This window comes from Tripterygium wilfordii, chromosome 10, assembly GCF_013401445.1.
Source record: "Tripterygium wilfordii isolate XIE 37 chromosome 10, ASM1340144v1, whole genome shotgun sequence".
Classification (NCBI taxonomy): domain Eukaryota; kingdom Viridiplantae; phylum Streptophyta; class Magnoliopsida; order Celastrales; family Celastraceae; genus Tripterygium; species Tripterygium wilfordii.
In genome coordinates, this window is record NC_052241.1 from 213,894 (window position 1) to 233,794 (window position 19,901).

General features: G+C 36.2%; 2 protein-coding genes and 2 non-coding genes across 4 annotated transcripts; 2 read left to right on the forward strand and 2 right to left on the reverse strand.

Moving 5' to 3' along the window:
• The first annotated feature begins 193 nt into the window (after positions 1–193).
• Positions 194–309, forward strand: LOC120008294. The gene has a single exon (XR_005470421.1). It is a non-coding gene; the product is annotated as a U5 spliceosomal RNA (small nuclear RNA).
• Positions 310–721: 412 nt separating this feature from the next.
• On the reverse strand, positions 722–11,054 carry LOC120007572. Its single transcript, XM_038857883.1, has 11 exons — positions 10,600–11,054; positions 9,372–9,530; positions 8,695–8,775; positions 7,478–7,567; positions 6,997–7,089; positions 6,684–6,827; positions 6,168–6,275; positions 5,413–5,456; positions 4,075–4,253; positions 3,224–3,391; positions 722–1,153 (listed from the first exon to the last, which is right to left on the reverse strand). Exons 1-11 carry the CDS (start codon positions 10,948–10,950, stop codon positions 930–932), a joined length of 1,641 nt encoding a protein of 546 aa, XP_038713811.1. The 5' UTR covers positions 10,951–11,054; the 3' UTR covers positions 722–929.
• Positions 11,055–11,632: 578 nt separating this feature from the next.
• Positions 11,633–15,543, reverse strand: LOC120007571. Its single transcript, XM_038857882.1, has 5 exons — positions 14,990–15,543; positions 14,695–14,751; positions 13,186–13,393; positions 12,016–12,672; positions 11,633–11,896 (listed from the first exon to the last, which is right to left on the reverse strand). Exons 1-5 carry the CDS (start codon positions 15,483–15,485, stop codon positions 11,809–11,811), a joined length of 1,506 nt encoding a protein of 501 aa, XP_038713810.1. The 5' UTR covers positions 15,486–15,543; the 3' UTR covers positions 11,633–11,808.
• Positions 15,544–15,680: 137 nt separating this feature from the next.
• TRNAV-AAC lies at positions 15,681–15,754 on the forward strand. Its single transcript has one exon. It is a non-coding gene; the product is annotated as a tRNA-Val (tRNA).
• The last annotated feature ends 4,147 nt before the right edge of the window (positions 15,755–19,901 follow it).

Sequence of the window (19,901 nt, forward strand, 5' to 3'; positions counted from 1 at the left end):
TTATACCGGAGATTGTGAGGCTGCATGAATATTCACACAGGATCTTTACTTCAGGTATTGGGCCGGGCCACATTCCAACATTGAAATGTCTGGTTCGCAACCATAGATTTCACCCCTCATCGTAGAAAAATGACAAGCAACCATAGAAGATCTCTTATATAAATGAATTTTCACGACCTGCAACAAATCACACAGTCTTGCGATGAGCACAAAGTGAATTATTCTTTCGCCTTTTACTAAAGAATACCGTATGCTCGTCGTTAAAAGAGACATATGTCAATTTTTGGAGGGTTATTCCTTAAATGGATTGACCCTAAAATTTAAAGTATAAAATGTTGCATCTCTCAAAATTAGGGGTGGTAAAATTTTGTGTCTCTCGAGTGTTAAATTAAGTTTGTTTCCAGTATGTCAGATTAGGATGAAAAACAATTTTTTTGTTCAATTTGGGTCTAAAGAAATAAATTTTATCTCGGATTTTAATTTTTGTTAGGTTATTATTGTTTGAATTTAAACTAATATAAATTTGATCAATTGTTAATTTATTTTTCAAATTTAAACGATTTGATCAATTAAGACACATAACTATTTCATAAATACATAATGTTGCCTGAACATGAACATGCAACTATTTCATAAACACACGTTATCTGATCCCTGTAACAAATTTTTTCCACCCTTAGCGAAATCTATAATATCCTTACATCTTTTGACGAGGCAAAACTGTAGATAGATTCTTTTCCTTTTCCACTAGTTTAAAGGCTCTTTTTCCATAGAAGGGTAGATTTCAAAGATAAAAATCTCCTATGAAACTACCATACGGGATTGCATTTGTTTTTTTACAGTTAACATCATAACATCCTAATGGGAAAAATATGCGGAGAGGCCTCCCACGAGGACAGGGCTGATGGGTTTCTTTAACAATAACCTAACTACAGATCGGATGGATTTTGGTCCACCATCTCGTCCCTGTCTATGAATCGCTCAAGCAGTTCCTTCTCCCGCAGAACCATGCAGTCATTGCTCTTTCCAAACCAGTCATAGCGTCGCCTCGCAATATAATCGTAGATGGCATCCCTAACAGGCCGAGGAATTATCAAGAGTGTGCTTAAAGCAGAATAAGGAAGTGGCAGGTAAGACAGCACCTTCAATGCAGCTGCAAAATCACACAAAATCAACGTATTAGGGGAACTATGCATCCAAGCATACATATTGAGCTTGAACTATCATGCTTACAGCGATTCAACAGACGCCCATTTTGACATATGCATCAATCAGTAAGTTCCCTCCAATAAAATCACTCAGATACAAGTCATTAAATGGTTGAAAGTAAGAAACCAGCAAAAATAAGCAATAGACAAAGAAATACATCACATGAGCAGTCTGTTCTGCTGATAAATCTAATAGAGGGTTGTCGCCAAGTTTACCATAAGACTGCCACATTCTAGAACTAAAAGAGACTTGGAAAAACAACTTCGCTGTCTCAAATCTCCATGCACCAAAGAAATTTAAAAAAAAAAGAAAAAAAAAAAAAACAGAAGAAGTCTAAAGAACTTCATATTGCCTTAGAAACTGGCATGGAGTTCCAGAAATTTAATTAGTCAATTTATCACTTGGCCAATAAACAAGAAGAGTTGATCAAGTTTGACTTGGGGAAGGAACCGATGTTAAAGACCAGCTGCCTTTAAAATACTTAATAACTGGCCATGCTCAAAAGCTCAAAAAAATGAGGGGTAAATCACATGCACCTTTGATATGCATTGGCAGAGTGATTGAATCTGCATATCCAGGGACTTGTTAATCGAAATTGAAGCTTCAGGAATTCTTTCTGGGCAAAAAAGGTCTTATAGCTTACACCTTTTTCTGTATATGGTAACTCAACCCATTGCTCCACATCATCCCCCCATCAGTTCACTATGAAGACAATAATAGAAGGGGATCAAACTACCAATCCATTATCTCTCTTGTGACATAAGATTCAAATATATTAACCTTCCTCTTTGAAGCGAAAATGGGAGTGGCCTAGAACATAGACCAGCATAGGATATGTGATGTTGCTTCTTCGGTGGATGCACACTGTGTGTTCCCCAAACCCTCATTGTTACAGAACCTCTGAGTTATTCAATTTCAAAGAACCATCCCCAGACCAGTGATATTAGAGGTTTTATTTCTTTCCATTAGATTCTTACAGGCCTATATTCACTGGTATGCTAACCTATTACATCCAACAGGATAATAATAATAATTACCTAACGCCAAAACGGAAAAGGTAGCAGATATATCACTTCTCATTCACAGCTTCTCATCCATAATAGTCATCAGCACAATGAGGAAAAGAAAGAGAGTATTCTAAAACGTCTCAATTTCACAAAAATGGCTCGGACAAACTTTCTCTCAAACAAAAATATATAATGAGCTGAAGACAATAGAAACATTTAAGATAAAGAATCCCTGTATCCCTGGAAGGGAGAGAAGTCTTTCTTCTGTTTTCTTTGATAAAAACAAGCATAACTCCAAAAATGTTCATTTACAAAGCAACAGAGTGCTAAATCTACCCTTCTAATTTTATCTCTGTTATTTTCAATGACTGACTGCATAGCTCCTTTAGATTTTCAAGGTTAGGAACACTTTCCTTCCAGATATACCAAAAGCAATTGAAAAACAAGCAGTGAAGGCCTAAGTTCTGACAAAAGAAAGTTGTATGAAGAAAAATGGGAATACTCAAAGAACTCTCAAGCCTCAAAGATCCCTATGCTTCTTTCATTGGCCATTTGGTTCAAACGCATCCATATTAAACTAAGCACAGACGGGTTGGAAACAGGACTGGTCAACCAGACAAGAATAAACTGACAGTTAAATGAACTATCTTGGTAACCATGGCAGCTTTTCTCATTAACTTGGAAGCCTCTTGGCGTAGGATCATTGAAGATGCCGATAGTAGGAATCATTTTGAAGATGGATTAGTCTGCTATTGCTCTAGCAAGCTTTTGGTGATCGAGTTCAAACAGTTGTACGCAGACAGAAGGTAAAAGTGTAAAACACACGGAGAGAAACCTCTATTACTAAATGAGAAGATAAACTTCAAGCTTGTCACAACATGTCAATGTAACATTACAAAGAAACGCAAACTATTTGGTGAACATACAAGTAAAAATATAAACACAGCAAAATGCACAGCAGGGTAAGTCAAAACCAATATCCAAAATACTATAGCAAGAAATCTGACCTGTAGATGCTCGGTGGTATGAACCAAGGCCTTCAACGAACAAAAATTGACGGAGAACATCTTCTCGTTCGAGGCCACAGTGTTTCAAGTATGGCTCAGCAGCCTTTGACTGAACGCAACAGAATTTGATCTTCCTATACTTGTCAGCTTTAATAACCCATTTCACCCCTGTATATACATATTTTTAAGAAAAAGAACAGGAAAAAGAAGAAGAAGATGAAAACATAGAAATATGCACCACATGAAAGAAAAGTTTATGTTCAAGGCCCACAAGATTCAATGCGATAGCAGAGCATAAGATAAAGAATCTGAAAATCAGGGTGAGCATATGATAAACACACAGGCACACAGCATATTTTTGTATACCAAACATGAAGATGGTCTGGGTCAGAAAAAGAAAGGAGACCAGATCAAAGAGAAGAAACAACTCTTCTCAATATGGTACAATGGACAAGAAGGCACCAATCGCCCTCGTATCCTTGTGGTCGCCTAACAGTCTCTCATCATAAATCGTAGCAATGGCGGAATCGTTTTTAGATTATGATCTAATAAGGGCCTCTGGATCATAAAGCATGACAAAAACACAGGAAGAGAAAACGCCAATGCCAAATACAAGAAAAGCATTAGAACATTATTCTTCAAGTTAAAGCCTAAAAAAGTAAATTCCAGTACGAATATGATAACGACAAGAAGAAGAAGAAGAAGAAGAAGACAAGAGAGGGGGATTAAAGGTTTTCAGGATGAAAAAAGGAGAATAAATCGTATGGCATTTCGCTAAAGGAATCAAACAACGAAAACAAAAACCCTAACTCTCACAGGCACAGGGAAAAGCAAAGGGCCTAGAAGAGTACAGCGGTGGCAGAGATGGCAGACACCATCATAGACGACGACACGTGGCTGAAGGACAGAGGGTACCGCCAGCTTCACGGCCGAAGAAACAGGCAAGACCGGATACAACAGAGCTCCCTCCGGAGAGATATCGGCAACTTCAGCCGCAGCACCCGAAAGAACGCGTGAAGGTAATGGTAATGAAGACGATGTCGATGTCGAAGACAAAAAGCGATGAGAAGGTGGAGGTGGTGTAGTTGCCAAGTAGCGAATTCCTCGAATCAGGCCCTTCGTTCTCATTTTGATCGTCCAATCTCAGACAAACAGTTTTCGAAGATTAAAACCGTGATTTTTCTGTGCGTGAAAAAATGGACTAATTGGCGGCATTGTTATGACAGTCTGCTACTTTTCTTGGCTTCCAAATTCCAATCCAACTGGGTAACTGGGTTGGTCCCTGACAACATAAAATGGTTCCTTTTGAAGTTAAGTTAGCTTCTCTTTTAACACCCACCCATCTCCACCTTGATGCAATTTGATATTATTTTCGCATTAGATTTCGATATAGTTTACGAGATTAACCTAACGTTCAACCTTCCAATGTAGAGCAATCAAAAAATTATTCTAATTTATAAAATGGAGCCGATTGTGAACATTTCAAACAATCAAACTCAAAACGTCTAAACTGTTCAACTTCAAACATAAGTATCCAAAGATTAAAATTGTTCTAATTTACAAAATTAGCCGATTGTGGGACATTTCAAATAGTGAAACTCCTGACGTGGCTGACAAAAACAAAAATCACGAGTTTATTGCCCAAACAATGAGAAAAAATCACGTTTCCTTGTGTCACGAAAATATAAGATGGCACAAGAACCATCAAGACCGTGCTTCTAAAAGATTGTTTCATCATCCATGGAATATTTGAAAAGCAAAAAAAAAAAGAAAAAAGAAACTAGTATAAAAAAATGAATTATTAAGCTGTAGTTAACAAGACATGCTTTCATGTCACCAAACCAACAAGGCTTCAAATCCTCTATTTCCATTGTTTGGAATGGGAGTAGACACTAAGCCTACTCTTTTATTGCCATCTCAAGTTTGATCCCCCGTTAAATAGATCACCTGCATGGAGAAGAAATCTGAGCACATTAGTGTTGCAAATCCTCAGTTGCATTACACATGATCTCTAATACAAACTTGAAACACACCCGGCACCGATCATAATTTCAATTACTTTCCAAGCTCCTCCACAACTTGACCATCTGTAACAAGAAACATATCCCCAAAACATCAAGTCATTGTTTGAATGAAAAAGAAGTTCAATTAAATTTAGCGTAATAGATCCTAGAGCCTCACCGGCAAGACTTATGGCCAACGTTGCTTGAGCATCAGCGTCAGAGTTTAGATGCTTTGATATGACAATGATATAAAAATCAGGGGGAAAAAAAACAAGTTTAGCAAGAAAGAAGGGGAGGCAGGACTAGCAGCATCCACAATAATTATTTCAACAAAGGTAGGAGCAAGAACGAAATGACACACAGCATGCGTGGGAAAACGTACGACCACATGATTTTCGATATGCATCGAGGAAGAACCTAGTAGTGTCAGAAGCATTATAGTAAGAAACCACAAGAAGTTGAAACTCACGATTAAGAGAGGGTCTATACAGTACAAGGACTAAGTAAACGAAGCAGGTAAGAAATGCCATGTCAATTACACAACAATTATATGGTGCATTATTCCATCTGTGCTTGTACTGGCAATAAACCTTCGGAAACAGAAAGTCCACTGTGGTATGTCACTAGACTATTCTTAATGCAGAAATCATGTTATGAAAAGCCATGAAATGCAGGGTTCGAGTGCAAAAGTAAATGGTTTGAGCCTTTGAGTCTGAGTACGCCTTCACTGTTGATAAGTAAGACTTGCCTTCCAACGGGCAAGTTGGATATGAGGTTCAAGAAGGGTGGAATAGCATTAACAACCATATTTTGTACATTAGGCGAAGGGAGAATTTGTAGTTGACAATTCATAGACCACTGTTGACAAAAACCAGTATTCAACACACTTCAAAAAGTTACCATAGCACAGAATAATAAAGGCATAATTTACCAAAACGTACCCTTAAAACATGACCAATCTGAAAGGAAAGAAAAGTATCCTTCAGTTTCTTAGCCTCCTTCCACAATTCGGTCAAGTTTTCATGCTTGACCTTCCATAAACCTTGAATCTGTTTCATGAAGTACCATGGGTAAGAATATTAACACAGAGAGAGAGACAGAGAGAGTGTGGGGTGGAGGATGAACAATAATCAAAACTATGGGGAACTAAATGCGGTGGGGACTATATAGCCTTTGGCTGGGCCAGCATATATATGAATCAATATCCACTGATACTCGAAAACATGGATATAATGGATGTATTGTATTCTGCCATTATTTAACTCAAATACCATTGTTATGTGTCTTGAAAACTGACAAAATCATCTTTATTTAACCCAAAAATCATAGTTTGGAACTTTGGAATATCTGACACAATACATGCTTGCATGGATATATACTCGATTCCATTGTTTCTTAACAGAATTCCATTTTTTTTCAATATGAATTCCATTGTAGCAAGGAAAGTAAAAGACAACCTGCATGCAGACAAGCTTGGAGTCACCTTGGACACAGATACTTTGATAGCCTTTTTTAAGAGCATATTTCAACCCTAGAATCATGGCTCGATATTCAGCAACATTATTCGTAGCTGTGCCCAAACCTTCACGCAACCTACAGATCTGTTTAAGAAGAGGTTACTTTATATACAGGTCTCGCAAAAAGTATACACTTCTTTTGAGCAGAAAGAAGGCCTTTCTTGAATAGTTGAATTGTTAAACAACATATGCACGAATACCAAAAGAAAAATCCAGAAGAAAAAAAAAAGCATGCCAAAAGATAAATGTATACCACACTTCCATCATTAGCTCGCAGGACAGCTCCAGCACCGGCCGGTCCAGGATTCCCTTTTGATGCACCATCAAACTCAAGAATACATGAACGCTTGATTATATACATAAAACAAGGGTTAGACGTTTTTATGTAAAAGCATCATTAATGAACGATGCATGTCAGCCAACCATTTCAAGCCATTGAAAATTTTATTACGTCAATTACATGCGATGCAATCCAATATAGGCAAGTGCGGTGTAGCAAGACTAAAGTTCTTTCTATATTAATATCCGAACGTCCAAAAACACCTCAATTATACACCATGGGGTTTGCTGCATTTGGATACAGCGGATAAAGTGAATAAGGGCAAAGGACGAAGCAAATGCAGCATAATGTTGGCTTGGAATAAGATTATCCAAAAGCAAATAAATCTTCTTTTTTTTTGCCATAAAAAAAAGATTGTTATTGTTCACCAGATTTTGCCATTCTATCTACCTACAGTATCAGAAGAAGGTTCTTGAGCCTCTGCGTCTATCTTCACATGCTTTCTTAAAGAATTGGTCGAAAAAGATGCTGAGCAAACTGGATCCTGCAAATCATCATGACACTCCGATATTCCTCAGTAGGAAATGCAAAACAGTGTAACTATTAGACCAAAAACTGCTACTAAATGGTCCCTATGTGACCAGTCATCCATATAATATCAAATGATCAGGAAAAACAATAAAACAGCAGCAGATGGTGTGCAGAGAAGAAACTGGCTAGTAGCAGAGAAAGAACAACAAAGAGACGACCAGAATAGAGTGAGAAAGAAAGGTGGAGAAAGGCACACCAGAGAACACAGCAGAAAGTTCTAGCAGGAGAAGGATTCAGCAGTCCATCATCTTTTTTCCTGACTAGTACTAATCATAGGCTACATGCGTAACACCACAAATATCATCCAGGCTAAACAAGGCCACAAGGGTAAAATAAATAAAAAGATATAAAAAGTGAAAACTATATCCTGCACTTCAACAAAACGAATCCAAGTATTTCCTTACCCATCCTAGAGTAAACTATACCGGTGGAGAAGGATTGAAAGGAGGAACACGATGAGGAATAATAATACAGAATATACTTTCATATGCATGTAATAGAAAGTGAGTGAATACTCCAACTTTTACTCCGTTCTGCGACTTAAATAAGTTGCTATGCTATATGCTGCTCGTATTGTCATTTGCTGCTTACTCTGTCATGCAAAATACTGACAATATATGTTCAGTCTCTATTATTTTACTTACATTCTCCTCGATTTTTCATCCCTTCCATATAACTCTTATTAAGACGCCAAATAATTAACCCGCATCTTTTAACAAATCATGTTGGCTTCAACAAATACATAATTAGATTGCCGAGTTTCCCTAGGGCTTACAATATCACAAGGAGAAACGATTATGGTGATTGGTGACAAAGCTTAAATAACCTTGTAATCATATTCAATCATTATAAGTATTGCAAACATGTCATGTCATCGTTAATGTAGGTTGACAATATTAAGATTCAAATGGAAACCAATCAGCGAATGCAACAATATGCAATTTAGAAACATAGAGAGGGACTCGCATGCACAGAATATAGTGATTCTGCAACCACCTTATTTTACCACCCACATTGGAAGCCTCCTCACAATGCCCAAACGTCGATATGGCTCAGAAAATGTTGAAAATCCATACTTACCATGATTTCCGAAACCATTTCATGAGGCCTCTTTTTAGACCTGTCCTTGCTTGATGTTTCATCTTTGGAAAAGGCTGGCTCCTACGTAAAGGGAAAAGATCCATCATGAGCCAACAAATTCAAAAATTCATAGTTGAACTAACAAGCAAGTAATCCTAATCAAGACTGTGTCAACATGACACAAACACTTTTCTTTCTATTTTTTACTTCTGGATGCACCACTTTAGGTACTCAAAACAAGCAAAAAACCGGCTGGTAGGTATTCATAAAATAATCACAAGTTTGCTCAAATGTCTCAATTTGTGGGAGGGGAGAATAATTTGAAAGAAAAAAAAAGAGAACTAAACAGTGTTTTAAAACATTTCATATTCCTATCGGAACCCAAAACTAATGTACTAATGTGCAGCTTTTATACCGAATAAAATTTTCAATTAATGATGCAACAAATATTCTAATAAAATGTGTAACTTTTCTTCCAAGGTCTGAATAGTGAACAGATCAATGTCAGAGCTTATTAGGTCAAATTCCAACAAAAACAAAAGCTAAAATTCCGACCACAATAAGGTGAAGGAGGGTGGGAGAGATTGATAAGCAGTGGACTGAGATTATCTTTTCTGTGTAGATTATAAACAATAACAAAGTAATTTCAATTATAAACCACATTTTTGATATCTTACTTGGAGGGGACAAGGCATAAGTGTACCAAAGAGATCGTCTTTCAAATCTGCAGCCCTGATAGTGTAAATAGCATTCTTAAGCCCACACGAGGTCAGATAATCCTCAGTGTCCTTCTTCAAAGAGTGCCCTTTGTATACACTGACAGGAGGATCACATATCTGTCAGAAAAGTGCAAATATCAGATTGCTGATACAAGGAACATATATGCTAAGTATCCAAATCACTCATGACATCATAATCATAAAGACCATATTCTGGCATCTGCAGATGGATGATATCAACCAAAGACCAGCATCACCAAGTCATAGCCGTGGAAGCAAGAAGCAATAAAGTATGACTAAGAGATCAATTCATAATACAATAAAATAATAAATATACTTAATAAGACATGAATGATGAAACTGAAAACAAATGCAAAATAGAAGACTTCAGTTTGCAGTTGCGTCTTTTTCTCTTCCAAAATATTTAGCATACCCATGAACTATCCAAAAATTCTGCAATCTGGAATATAAATAAATAGAAAATTTGAAAAAATAGCATCAGCAGTTGTTGGTTCTACTGAAGAGGGATCATTAAGTAATTATAGTAGATAATAGTAGATCAAAATATCAAATAATGCTGGTATACAGTTAAAAGAAACAATTTTTGTTATCGTTACTTTCTTGGTGGAAAGGAAGGAAGAAATGAAATAAAAAAGTCAACTTTGTGCCCAGTACACCACCACTTCTACCATTTTTATGTCACAAAGCAGAGGATGTATAAGGGCAAGGCTTTAAATTCCCCCAAACTTGATGGATGTTTGGCATTCCAGCCTCAGTCTAACAGTGTTTCTTTGATTTTATGCAATTAATAATATGTAAATTCAAGAACAGTGAGAAGAATCATCTATCACCAAGCTATATATGAACAAAGTAATATAACAGGACAGCTGCATTCACAAACATTATACAGATGGGCTTCTTCTTTTCTTTGTTTTATCTTGAGAAACTCGAAATATGTAGTATAATGACCAGTAAGTTAATTCCTGCCCAAAATACTGCCAAAATAATGGGGAAAAAAGAAATGAAGCAAAGGCAGAATTTTGAATGAGTAAGCAAACATAAGTAGCCAGTTTAGCGTATCCATATTCCACATAGAACATGAATGATGAATCCAAATTAGCAAAAATGCTGATAATGGTAACATAAAAGAATAGATAAACAAATCATAAAGGGAGAAGAAATTCACCGAAGATCCAACTTGAGCCTGACAATCAGCGAAGCTCTTGTAAACGCCAATAACATCTCCTTTACGCACAACAAAGAATCCGTCGTCCTTGTCTTGCTCCATCACTGCTGGCTCGGTTTCCACCTTTCGTGTTCGAGACGTTTTTCTACTTTTTGTAGAGAAACCCTGAACGCGAAATCTCGAAAACCCAAAATCTGAATTGATTGCTGCTCTGAAACCGGCGCACCCAAAGCTCTGTTTCAATGTTGGAGTAGAGCACCGATTCAAAGTAGTCTTTGTGACAAAATGAGTGATAGCGTTCCTTCTAAAGAGAGCCCCGGCACATGAAGACAAGGTCGACAAGCAGTTCATCAGCGAGTAGTTTTCCCCAGATTTTACGGAATATCTGTAAGCAAATCGATTCCCATAAAAATGTCCAGCATTTCAACTCTGCCGAAAATAAGTTTATGGCGGCAGGGCCGCAGGGGAATGAAGATTGGTTTGGGTTTAAGGCGGGTTTTGAGGAATCGGGTCATTGTTGTGGACTTTCGGCTGTAATCGGACCTTTCATGGATTAGGAAAATTAAAACCCAATGAATTACATAAAAAAATATATTTACTCCTTAAAAAAATATTTACTCCTTAAACCATTTTCTACCAGATAATTTAATGACACAATACAAAATTTTCCTATAAACATTCAATATGAGTCTAAACTGTAGTCAAACCCCCAATGCACAGAAATTTCACACCTGAAAATATAGAGTAAATTGGGCCAAAGTTCAATACCATACAATTAGTAACCAAGAACATCATACAAATTTGTTGTTTGAAAATTCAATATAGACCTAAACTCAAACCATAAAGCCCCCATGCATAGAAATTTCTTACCTGACCAACAAAGTTACTTAGATTAAAATCCAATGCGTGACCACCAAGGTATCACTCCCATTTGGATATCACACTTCTTTGTTATTGAACTTTTTTTCTGCGTTGTGCAGCCTTTTCTCAAATATGGAGGATAGGAGTTAGAAGTCAATTCTAGACAAGAATGTTGGAAGCAATTGAAGAAGATAACATTGTACTATTTTCATATTTGTTGTTTACAGAGAACTTTAAAAAAATGATATTCATGAAGATCATCTATGATTCTTGTGCAGTAGTTTAAACTAGTCTAATGGCCTCAAATCTCCATTTTAGCAACTCCTGGATCATCCACAGTTTCACTGATTAGCTCTTTTCTTTTCCAGCCAAAGCAGATTTTGCTCCATATCTGGACAACACATCAGTTAGCATAGCCTTCTCCTTGATCTTTAGCCTGCATCATGATAAAGAAGACTTTTAACTGTCGTTATGGGGAAAAGACATAGAGAAGGATATATATATATATATCAAAAAGATTGTGTCACCAACATATTGTAAAATGCAGGACATTACCTTTTAGAAGATCCTGAAGCTTCCAACACTGGAGGACCCTTCTTTACTTTGTCTTTTGCAGCTACTAGCTTTTTCCGAGGAGCCTGGACTTTCTTCTGCTTGTTCGAGGATCCTGGAACTTCTAATATTGTATCATTCTCCTCCATCGCTTTGGTGCGCGACTTTTTCAAAAATGCCTTCTCTCTGGCAAGTAACCTTTCCTCGAGTGCCTTGATTCTCTCCAACGGATCAGAGGACTCTAAATTGTCAGACATCATAAATTTCTCTTTACTTTCTTTAGCAGATACCTTGTTGTCAAGTGCATCTATTCCCTCCGGCCGATTTGCTGGAGATGAACCAGTATTGCCCTCAGATGCGGTGACAAATTCCACATTCTCCCTGACATCATCTAGTTTCTCAATATCAAGGTCATCAGGTGACTCGTCTGATTCATCGGATGCAGCTTCCATCCGTAAATTGACTGAAGACTCATCCACATCCAAGACGATGTATGGTTCCTGTTCCAAGCTAGGAACAACTGGCTTAGGCTCATCATAGGTGTTCTTGGCAAAATTTTCACTAACAGAGTTTGGTGAAGAAGAATTCACAATTTCACATTTTATCTGCTTCTGCATCTTACCAAAAACAATACTTTGTCCGGAAAATGAGTGTATAAACCTGCCATAAAAGGAACTAGTTAAAATTTAATATCATAAGAACGGTATGAAAGTTGATCTCCCAAATGCATACAAAGATTGTTATTCCAATGAAATGCAACCTATGCAAGTTCTAGTGCAGTACTGCCATTTATATCGAATTTGATGACATATAATATCATTATCGCAAATTTATGTTTCATGTCCTTTTTGCAACTAGCTCTTTTGAATCAATCATCAATCTTACAACAATAAAGGTCGTCCACCTAAATCAATTTTGCAAGAAATTTCTCCTTTTATGACAAAAACAAATTGAGAAGTGACTTGACAAAAAGAACACATCCTATAAATATTTGTCCATGGAATTACTCCCAAAAAATATTTTCCACATAAATTTCATGCTTTTTTAACAGTAAAAGAAACACTCATCCTGAACATGCTTTAAGAACTTAAATTCAATTTCTTGAACAAATGTCAATAACTGATACATAAGAAAAGGAAAAAGATATTGTGGTTCCATTGCAACGTAATGTACCTTGTTGCATCCTCCTCAGCCTTCAAGTCAACAAAAGCAAAGCCTTTACAAATAGGATCTCTAGTCTTCTTATTTCCAGAAACGGCTGGGGTTATGTTAAGTATACCATGGACGCCCTTAAAAGCTGATTTCAGATCTCTTTGTATGTTCCTTTTCTTTGGAAGGTTGATTATACGAACACGAACTCCACTAGGAATGACTGCAGATACTGCAGACCCAGTACAGTAATGCACTATCAGATCAAGTGAAATATTATGCAATGCTCATATATTGGCATTACAATGTACTCGCACACAAAGTATTTCCCAGAAAAACTAGCTTGCAGAAAATGTTCCAATTTACGATTCTTCAAACAAAAGGAGAAAAGGATAAAATATACTTATATACATAATAAGATGCAACATTTATTTTACTCTCTCTGTGGAGGAAATCTCAAGAATGTGGATGACAACAGTGAAGAGCACAGGAAAGATTAGGATGATGATGATGACAACTCGTTCTCACCTAATAACAATTGAAAAAGAGGGTCTGTAAAGGTTTTCTGATAGAAACTAGTTTGTGATGGTTCAAGAGAAAATAGTTGAAGAAGTGGGGCAGCAAATACATACCGAGCTTAGATTAGCTCATGTTAATATAGGTTAATGATACATTCAAAAGAGAGAATAAAAGCCTTCAGTAACTTGGGTCATATTCGAAAAAATTTGACATATGGGCAAGATCAGCTTGTAAAAGAAGATTCAAAATTCCATTTGTTGCTCATAGAAAATTTTTCTTCTCTTCATAAGTGAAAGAAAATGATAGTACATTTTTTTGTCAGGATCATCTATTCTGAACATGAGAACTTGCCCACATAGGTAGTCATCAATTATATGTTCCTCTAGCAGATCAAGAGCAGTACTCTGCCTAAAACCAAAGCACAATAGAAGAGGGAAGTTGGAACGGTTAATGATAATCAATTAACCTCCATTTTACCATAAAACTTCAAATTCTTGTTAGTTGGATTAAAATAGGTCCATGAACCAGGCTATAACCTGAGATACAATGCCTCGCCATCAACCCTTCAAAACAAGAATTCAAAGAAATTCCACAGTATGAGGAGTCAAATTGTCAAAAGACATTTGATGTAGAGTCCAATCCAATCCAGTTCATTCTTAACACCAAGACAGGGGCTTCCAAGTTGGGAGGTATCACCTTAAGTAGGAAATTCCCCAGTATGTTCGTTAGAGCAGGTGATGAGACTAAACACAGATGATGAAGCCCGCTCTTGATAGAAAAAAAGGAAAAAATGACCGGCAGTTTCTTTCGAGAGAAAATCATTGGACAAGTATAATTATTTTTTCTTGTCAACATCCTCTAATGATACTCGGAACTATCCAAACTAAAAGTATTCAATGAACCATAGCAAATGTATTATTTATGAGCTATGAACCATTTTTCAGCATGCTACGCACAAATTTCACGCACAAGATCTTTGATTCCTTTAAAAACAACACACAAAGTAAAACTCACTTTGCTTTGAGGATGTTATGCTCCCATTTTCTGGATCTTTTGAATGGTTCTTATTCCCTATGCAGCAAGAACATAGAGGTAAAATGAGCAAGTGGAAGAAAACGGTAACACAGTTTCATTACATTCAAAAGAAATCCTTTTTCTTTTTCCCTTCAAAAAGAGTGTATTACAGTTTGACAAAGAACCATTAAATTTGCGAGCCCAAAACCCTGGTAAAATAATCTGAACTCTATGTTATAGAAATACAAAAAAACAACTGCAATTCAATGGAACTTAACAACAATTACTCACTGACCTTTCTTTTTCGTACCATCTTTCTTGGGTCCAGGCAGGATAGGATTGTGCTTGAGCTTATTGACATTGGCAAGCTGTACTCGCCTACTATGCTCAATTTCTTCAACCAGCGCGTCTTCAATAGAAGTATCATATACCTTCCCTTCACCAAACCCAGTCGGCTTGTTCTCCATCCACGTCTCCATCCACTCAAACGGCGAAGAATATTCCTCATCCTCCCCGTCATCGCCATCACCTTTGTTTAGAGCAGACACACGCCAATCCTTGACTCTTTTATCCAATATTGAATCACAAAAGATATGGGTTTTTTGGGAGTACTGTGAAGAAGACACGAATGAGGCATTGCGAATACAAAATCTGAAAAATGAAGATTGGGTTGGAGAGTAACGAGAGAGGAATTGCAGTCTATGGGTTTTGTTAGGGTTTTGCAGAGATAAAGAGGTGGTATTGGTGAAAGTGAAGGGAGTTTGAAGAGTTGTTGAGCTGAGCATCATCATTGCCCTCCTCGCTGGAGCTTTCTTCGTTAATATTTATCTCCTCCTATCCGTAATGAAAAAAATACAAGAAAATTCCCATGTCATTTCATCCAGAGTAGTTTCAGTTCCATTTATTTAGCAGGTATCAGGGACACCGATAGGCCGTAGGAATATCTAGGATATCAATATGGACTTGGTGATTCCACCGACTAACAAGGTGTCGTGGTGTAGTTGGTTATCACGTCAGTCTAACACACTGAAGGTCTCCGGTTCGAGTCCGGGCGACGCCAATGGCTTCTCTTTTTTGTTTGTCTTAGTTTTGGGCTTCTTTTACTAAGAACCATAGGCCCAATTTAGAATGGGTCAGATTAACCTCTCCATTCCATTTGGATTGTATGAGTTTGAAGATCAGTATTCTCATTCTTTCATAATTATATGTGATCATTCCGATTCTCATTCCTGTTGCGGTTTCCATTCTAATTATCCATTCATAATATCATTCTTTGATAATTATATGATTCTTATTTCCGTTCTCATTCTTTGTTACGGTTTCGATTATGGCAACCAAACACAACCTAAGAGAGTTGGGCTCTGAGTCAATGAGTCTTGAGCACAACTCATAACAAATGGGTCATGCCTCATGAGCTATACACATGCTTTGGGCCTTCCAAGCCCAAGCAGCTAGCTTATCCATGGGCCAATCATAGTTAGGGACTCTACAGATATTATTGTACAGTTTATTTGTCACCTTTTGGACTGTTCAGTATCACAGAATTGGTGCCTTTCCCCGAATGGGCCATATGAGTGCACGAGTCCTGAAAATACAAATTTCATGTCCATGAGCGATACAACACTTTTGGGCCCACCATTTTGGAAATAGGCCTTCAACCCAAGGCCGGCCCACTTATTCTTGTACCCATGGGCCAAGCCATACCACAAAAAATGCCCACCGTTCTAGTCACCTTTTGGAATGTCAAGCATCATAACTTTGAATGTAGTCTTACAGATCTCACTGGTTTTTTTATCCCAGTTATCCAAAACATTGAGATGGATGCGCACGATTTCATATATGGATCATGTGGAGTCCACAATTTTATATGGATCATGTGTGTTCATCTCTACATCTGGGATTACTTGGTCAGGGCAAAAAAATACTAGAATCCTTAAGATTTTCGAAGTTAAATCTATACACAAGTTAATTTGCAAGGAATGCTTTTGATTTCATGTGAATATTATTATACCCTACAACTTTACCACCAAACAACACATTCTCCCAAAAATCCCTCTCTTTTCCCTTGTCAATATGTGTTCTATCTAGTCTCTATGCCCCTGTCTCCACGCACAAAATACACCTCCCAATTTCTCATTGATTTGATGTTAACGTAAGACAAACAAATTAATAAAAAGAAGTAAAACACTATGTGCTAGCCTGTGAATACACCCCACTAACTCACTAACCCTGTTTTCATGTGACCTTACCCCTTTTTTTTTTTTTTTTTTGACTTGAAAGTCCTCTATAATTAATAGTATTGGGGGCACATGATTCCTTGGATTTTGGCATTAGGTAACTATAACTTTCTTCTTTGAAGGCATGCCCTACTAATTCTGAAATAGTCAAACCATTTACATATAGATGTTTTGGTAGTTGGCACATTGTCAATTGTCCTCCTTATCCTTATTCAATTCAAGGTGTGCAAATGTCACTGGACTTCGATCCAGGTCTCAACTGGTTCATGGGAACTATGTGATCTTCTATTTGCCCCGAGATTTATCAATCATTTGTTCAGTGGACAGATGAGTGAGTTACACGTTACCAAAAAAACATTGTTAATTGTCATTTGAAAGGATATATATATGTGTGTATATATTTATGTGGTAGTACTACCCATTCAACCTCAACCTTATATTGTTGTCTTGTCCTTAATACCATTCATTTTTTATTCTAATTTTTAGTTTGTTTTTTAAGAGGTAGTTGTGATTTCATTATATGTAAGTTGGATTATAACAAAAAACAACTTTTAATTGGCTATAAAAGAAAGGGATTTATTAATTATTCATTGCTCCAACCAATACCAAACGTGAGAAAAGTGCTCTAACAAGGGACAAAGGTAGGCGATTAATTTGTCATTTACTTGTCAAAATTTTGTTTATTATTATAGCTTTCAATGTTGATATAAGTAAGGTCGATAACATTGACAATTTGATCTCATTCAAGGTTATATACTATAAAAGGACCAAAATATTGTTAGTGGACACATAATTATACAAGTTGTGAGGGGAAAAAAGAAAGGTTTCTCTTTGACCTGTATTATTGACAGGAACTATTCAATAAACTAGTAGGAATATATGTGATCATATATAGAACAAACATTATCCCAAAGGGTGGGCGTCGGTGTGGCTGTGGCTGTGGCTGTAGAAGTGGTTGCGGTTTCAATAACTTTACATGGCGAAATATCAATTATAGAATCCCATTACCTCTTTACAAGACCATGTGTACATAGTGCTTACAATACATCAATCAATCAATGGATCCAAACTTCGTATGAACTTGGAAGGGTCTGAGTTCGATTTTCATTAGGAAAAATATCTTTGTGGTACTCACCCACTGGATTTTAGTCCAACTTACCATGTTGTCGAGTGAGAAATTTAAGTGCTCACAGGCCTGAATGCATGTGTTTAGGCTCATCTTGAATATCTAGAGGGTAAATTTGTATTTATCGTTCTCGGTTATTAAAAAATAAATTGTAGTAGAATATTAAAGATGAAATTGATTAGTAAGATCACCTCATGTACTCAATTAATTAACTGGCCTAGCATTTCCAATTAATTAGTGAGGATCTATATTCTATATGTTCTAGCCACTTCAAAAAGGAAGATAGGTCCATTATTGTTGGGGCATATATATAATGCAACCTTATGGATTTAAACAATTTAGCTACCAAATTCAAAAGAAAACATAGCTAGCTAGACCAAATATTCAAATTAATTATTTATTTATTTAGAAGAAGAAAACGTAAACATCCCTAGCTATACCTAATATTCAAATTAAATCATTGCTCAATGGGGCTACGTAGGAATATTGTTCTATTACATATGTCTCAATCTATCTCTTACCGACCAAATTCAAAAGAATTTAATTGGATCTTTTGTATATTTTGACAATCTATACCTAGATAGTAACTAATACCAAAATCATACTCAAAGGTCCTAGCTATAACAAGTTAGGCTACCACATTGAATCTCATTTTCATGGGTCTATTTTGAAGCCAAGTCTAAAGAAGCCACTAGAGCTACATATACTTTTTTGAAAAGCCAAGTCTATATATATATATATATGGTCTCTATAAGAGCCAAATAGCTAATATTCGTGTCAAGTGAATGAATGATTGAGTCACGTGCAATTTACATACAAGAAAGTACAGTCATTTTTATTTTTTTTCTATCAAGGCATAAGAATTATCGCTTCCTTGCTCGTAGAAGAGAGATCATTTTATCTTGGAATATTTTTGTCCGATTATCAGAAGCAATAGTGGGGGAGAAATAAATCTTAAGGAAATAGTATTCAATGCTAGACTTGATCAACGTTTCAACAATTATTATTACTACAAACAGTTATGTTTCTATTCAATTACTGCTCACTATTTTCTCCACTTGTGCTCCTAATTTTGTATTTGTCCTAAATATAAACAAGAATAGTAGTTTGTTAACTAGGAGACAACAACACCTCATGCACGTACAATACATTGCAATAAAGTTAATAAATTTATTATTATCACATTTTTTTGGATAAATTGTGAATTTATATGTAATATAATATATATGTGTGTGTGTGTGTTTTTAACGAACTTTACATTCTTGTGTTCAACGAAAGCCATTATGGGGAAACATGAAGGGTAGCAAAACCGTTAATTAAGGTATGTATGCCCATGCTGTAAAAATTTTTGTTGGATGTCTATGAGTCAAACTACAAATGAATGTGTTTCAAAGTGGAGAAAACACTGCTGGTTCAACAACCAACCATTCTTAAATTTATAATATGAATATTTATGTGCATATGTATACATATATATAGATATCAGAATATATATCGGACAGGGAACTCAGAAAGGTAAAAATGGTTCCGTGCACAAGTCTGCCGTAATTGACGAGGTCATAGATATGCACAATATATGTAGACGTTAACCCCACATAAGTGATAGAACATAAAGGTTTTTTTTTTTTTAATCTTGTTCATATCATTTCCACTATCATAACTATATATATACATTATAATCACTTACTACCAGAAGTTGAAATCTAATAATTATTAGAAATAATTAACTAATATGTTACGATGCTCTTAGAGAAATTGATTATACTTTATTTAATTTTTAAAAATATTGGTATATTTTAATTTATGCTAGACTATGCCAATATAATTAAGCTACCATGATAAAT

Bases quoted from the DNA above. Each gene is read 5' to 3' on its own strand.
- LOC120007572 (XM_038857883.1), bottom strand. From the start codon at position 10,950: ATGAACTGCTTGTCGACCTTGTCTTCATGTGCCGGGGCTCTCTTTAGA. The intron at 6,828-6,996 runs GTATACATTTAT...CTTCTTAAACAG, and splicing joins GAGCTAATGATGGAAGTGTG to ATCTGTAGGTTGCGTGAAGG. The intron at 6,276-6,683 runs GTTGTCTTTTAC...TTCATGAAACAG, and splicing joins CCAAGCTTGTCTGCATGCAG to ATTCAAGGTTTATGGAAGGT.
- LOC120007571 (XM_038857882.1), bottom strand. From the start codon at position 15,485: ATGATGATGCTCAGCTCAACAACTCTTCAAACTCCCTTCACTTTCACC. The intron at 14,752-14,989 runs GTCAGTGAGTAA...CTTGCTGCATAG, and splicing joins AGATGGTACGAAAAAGAAAG to GGAATAAGAACCATTCAAAA. The intron at 12,673-13,185 runs GTACATTACGTT...CTTTTATGGCAG, and splicing joins GCTGAGGAGGATGCAACAAG to GTTTATACACTCATTTTCCG.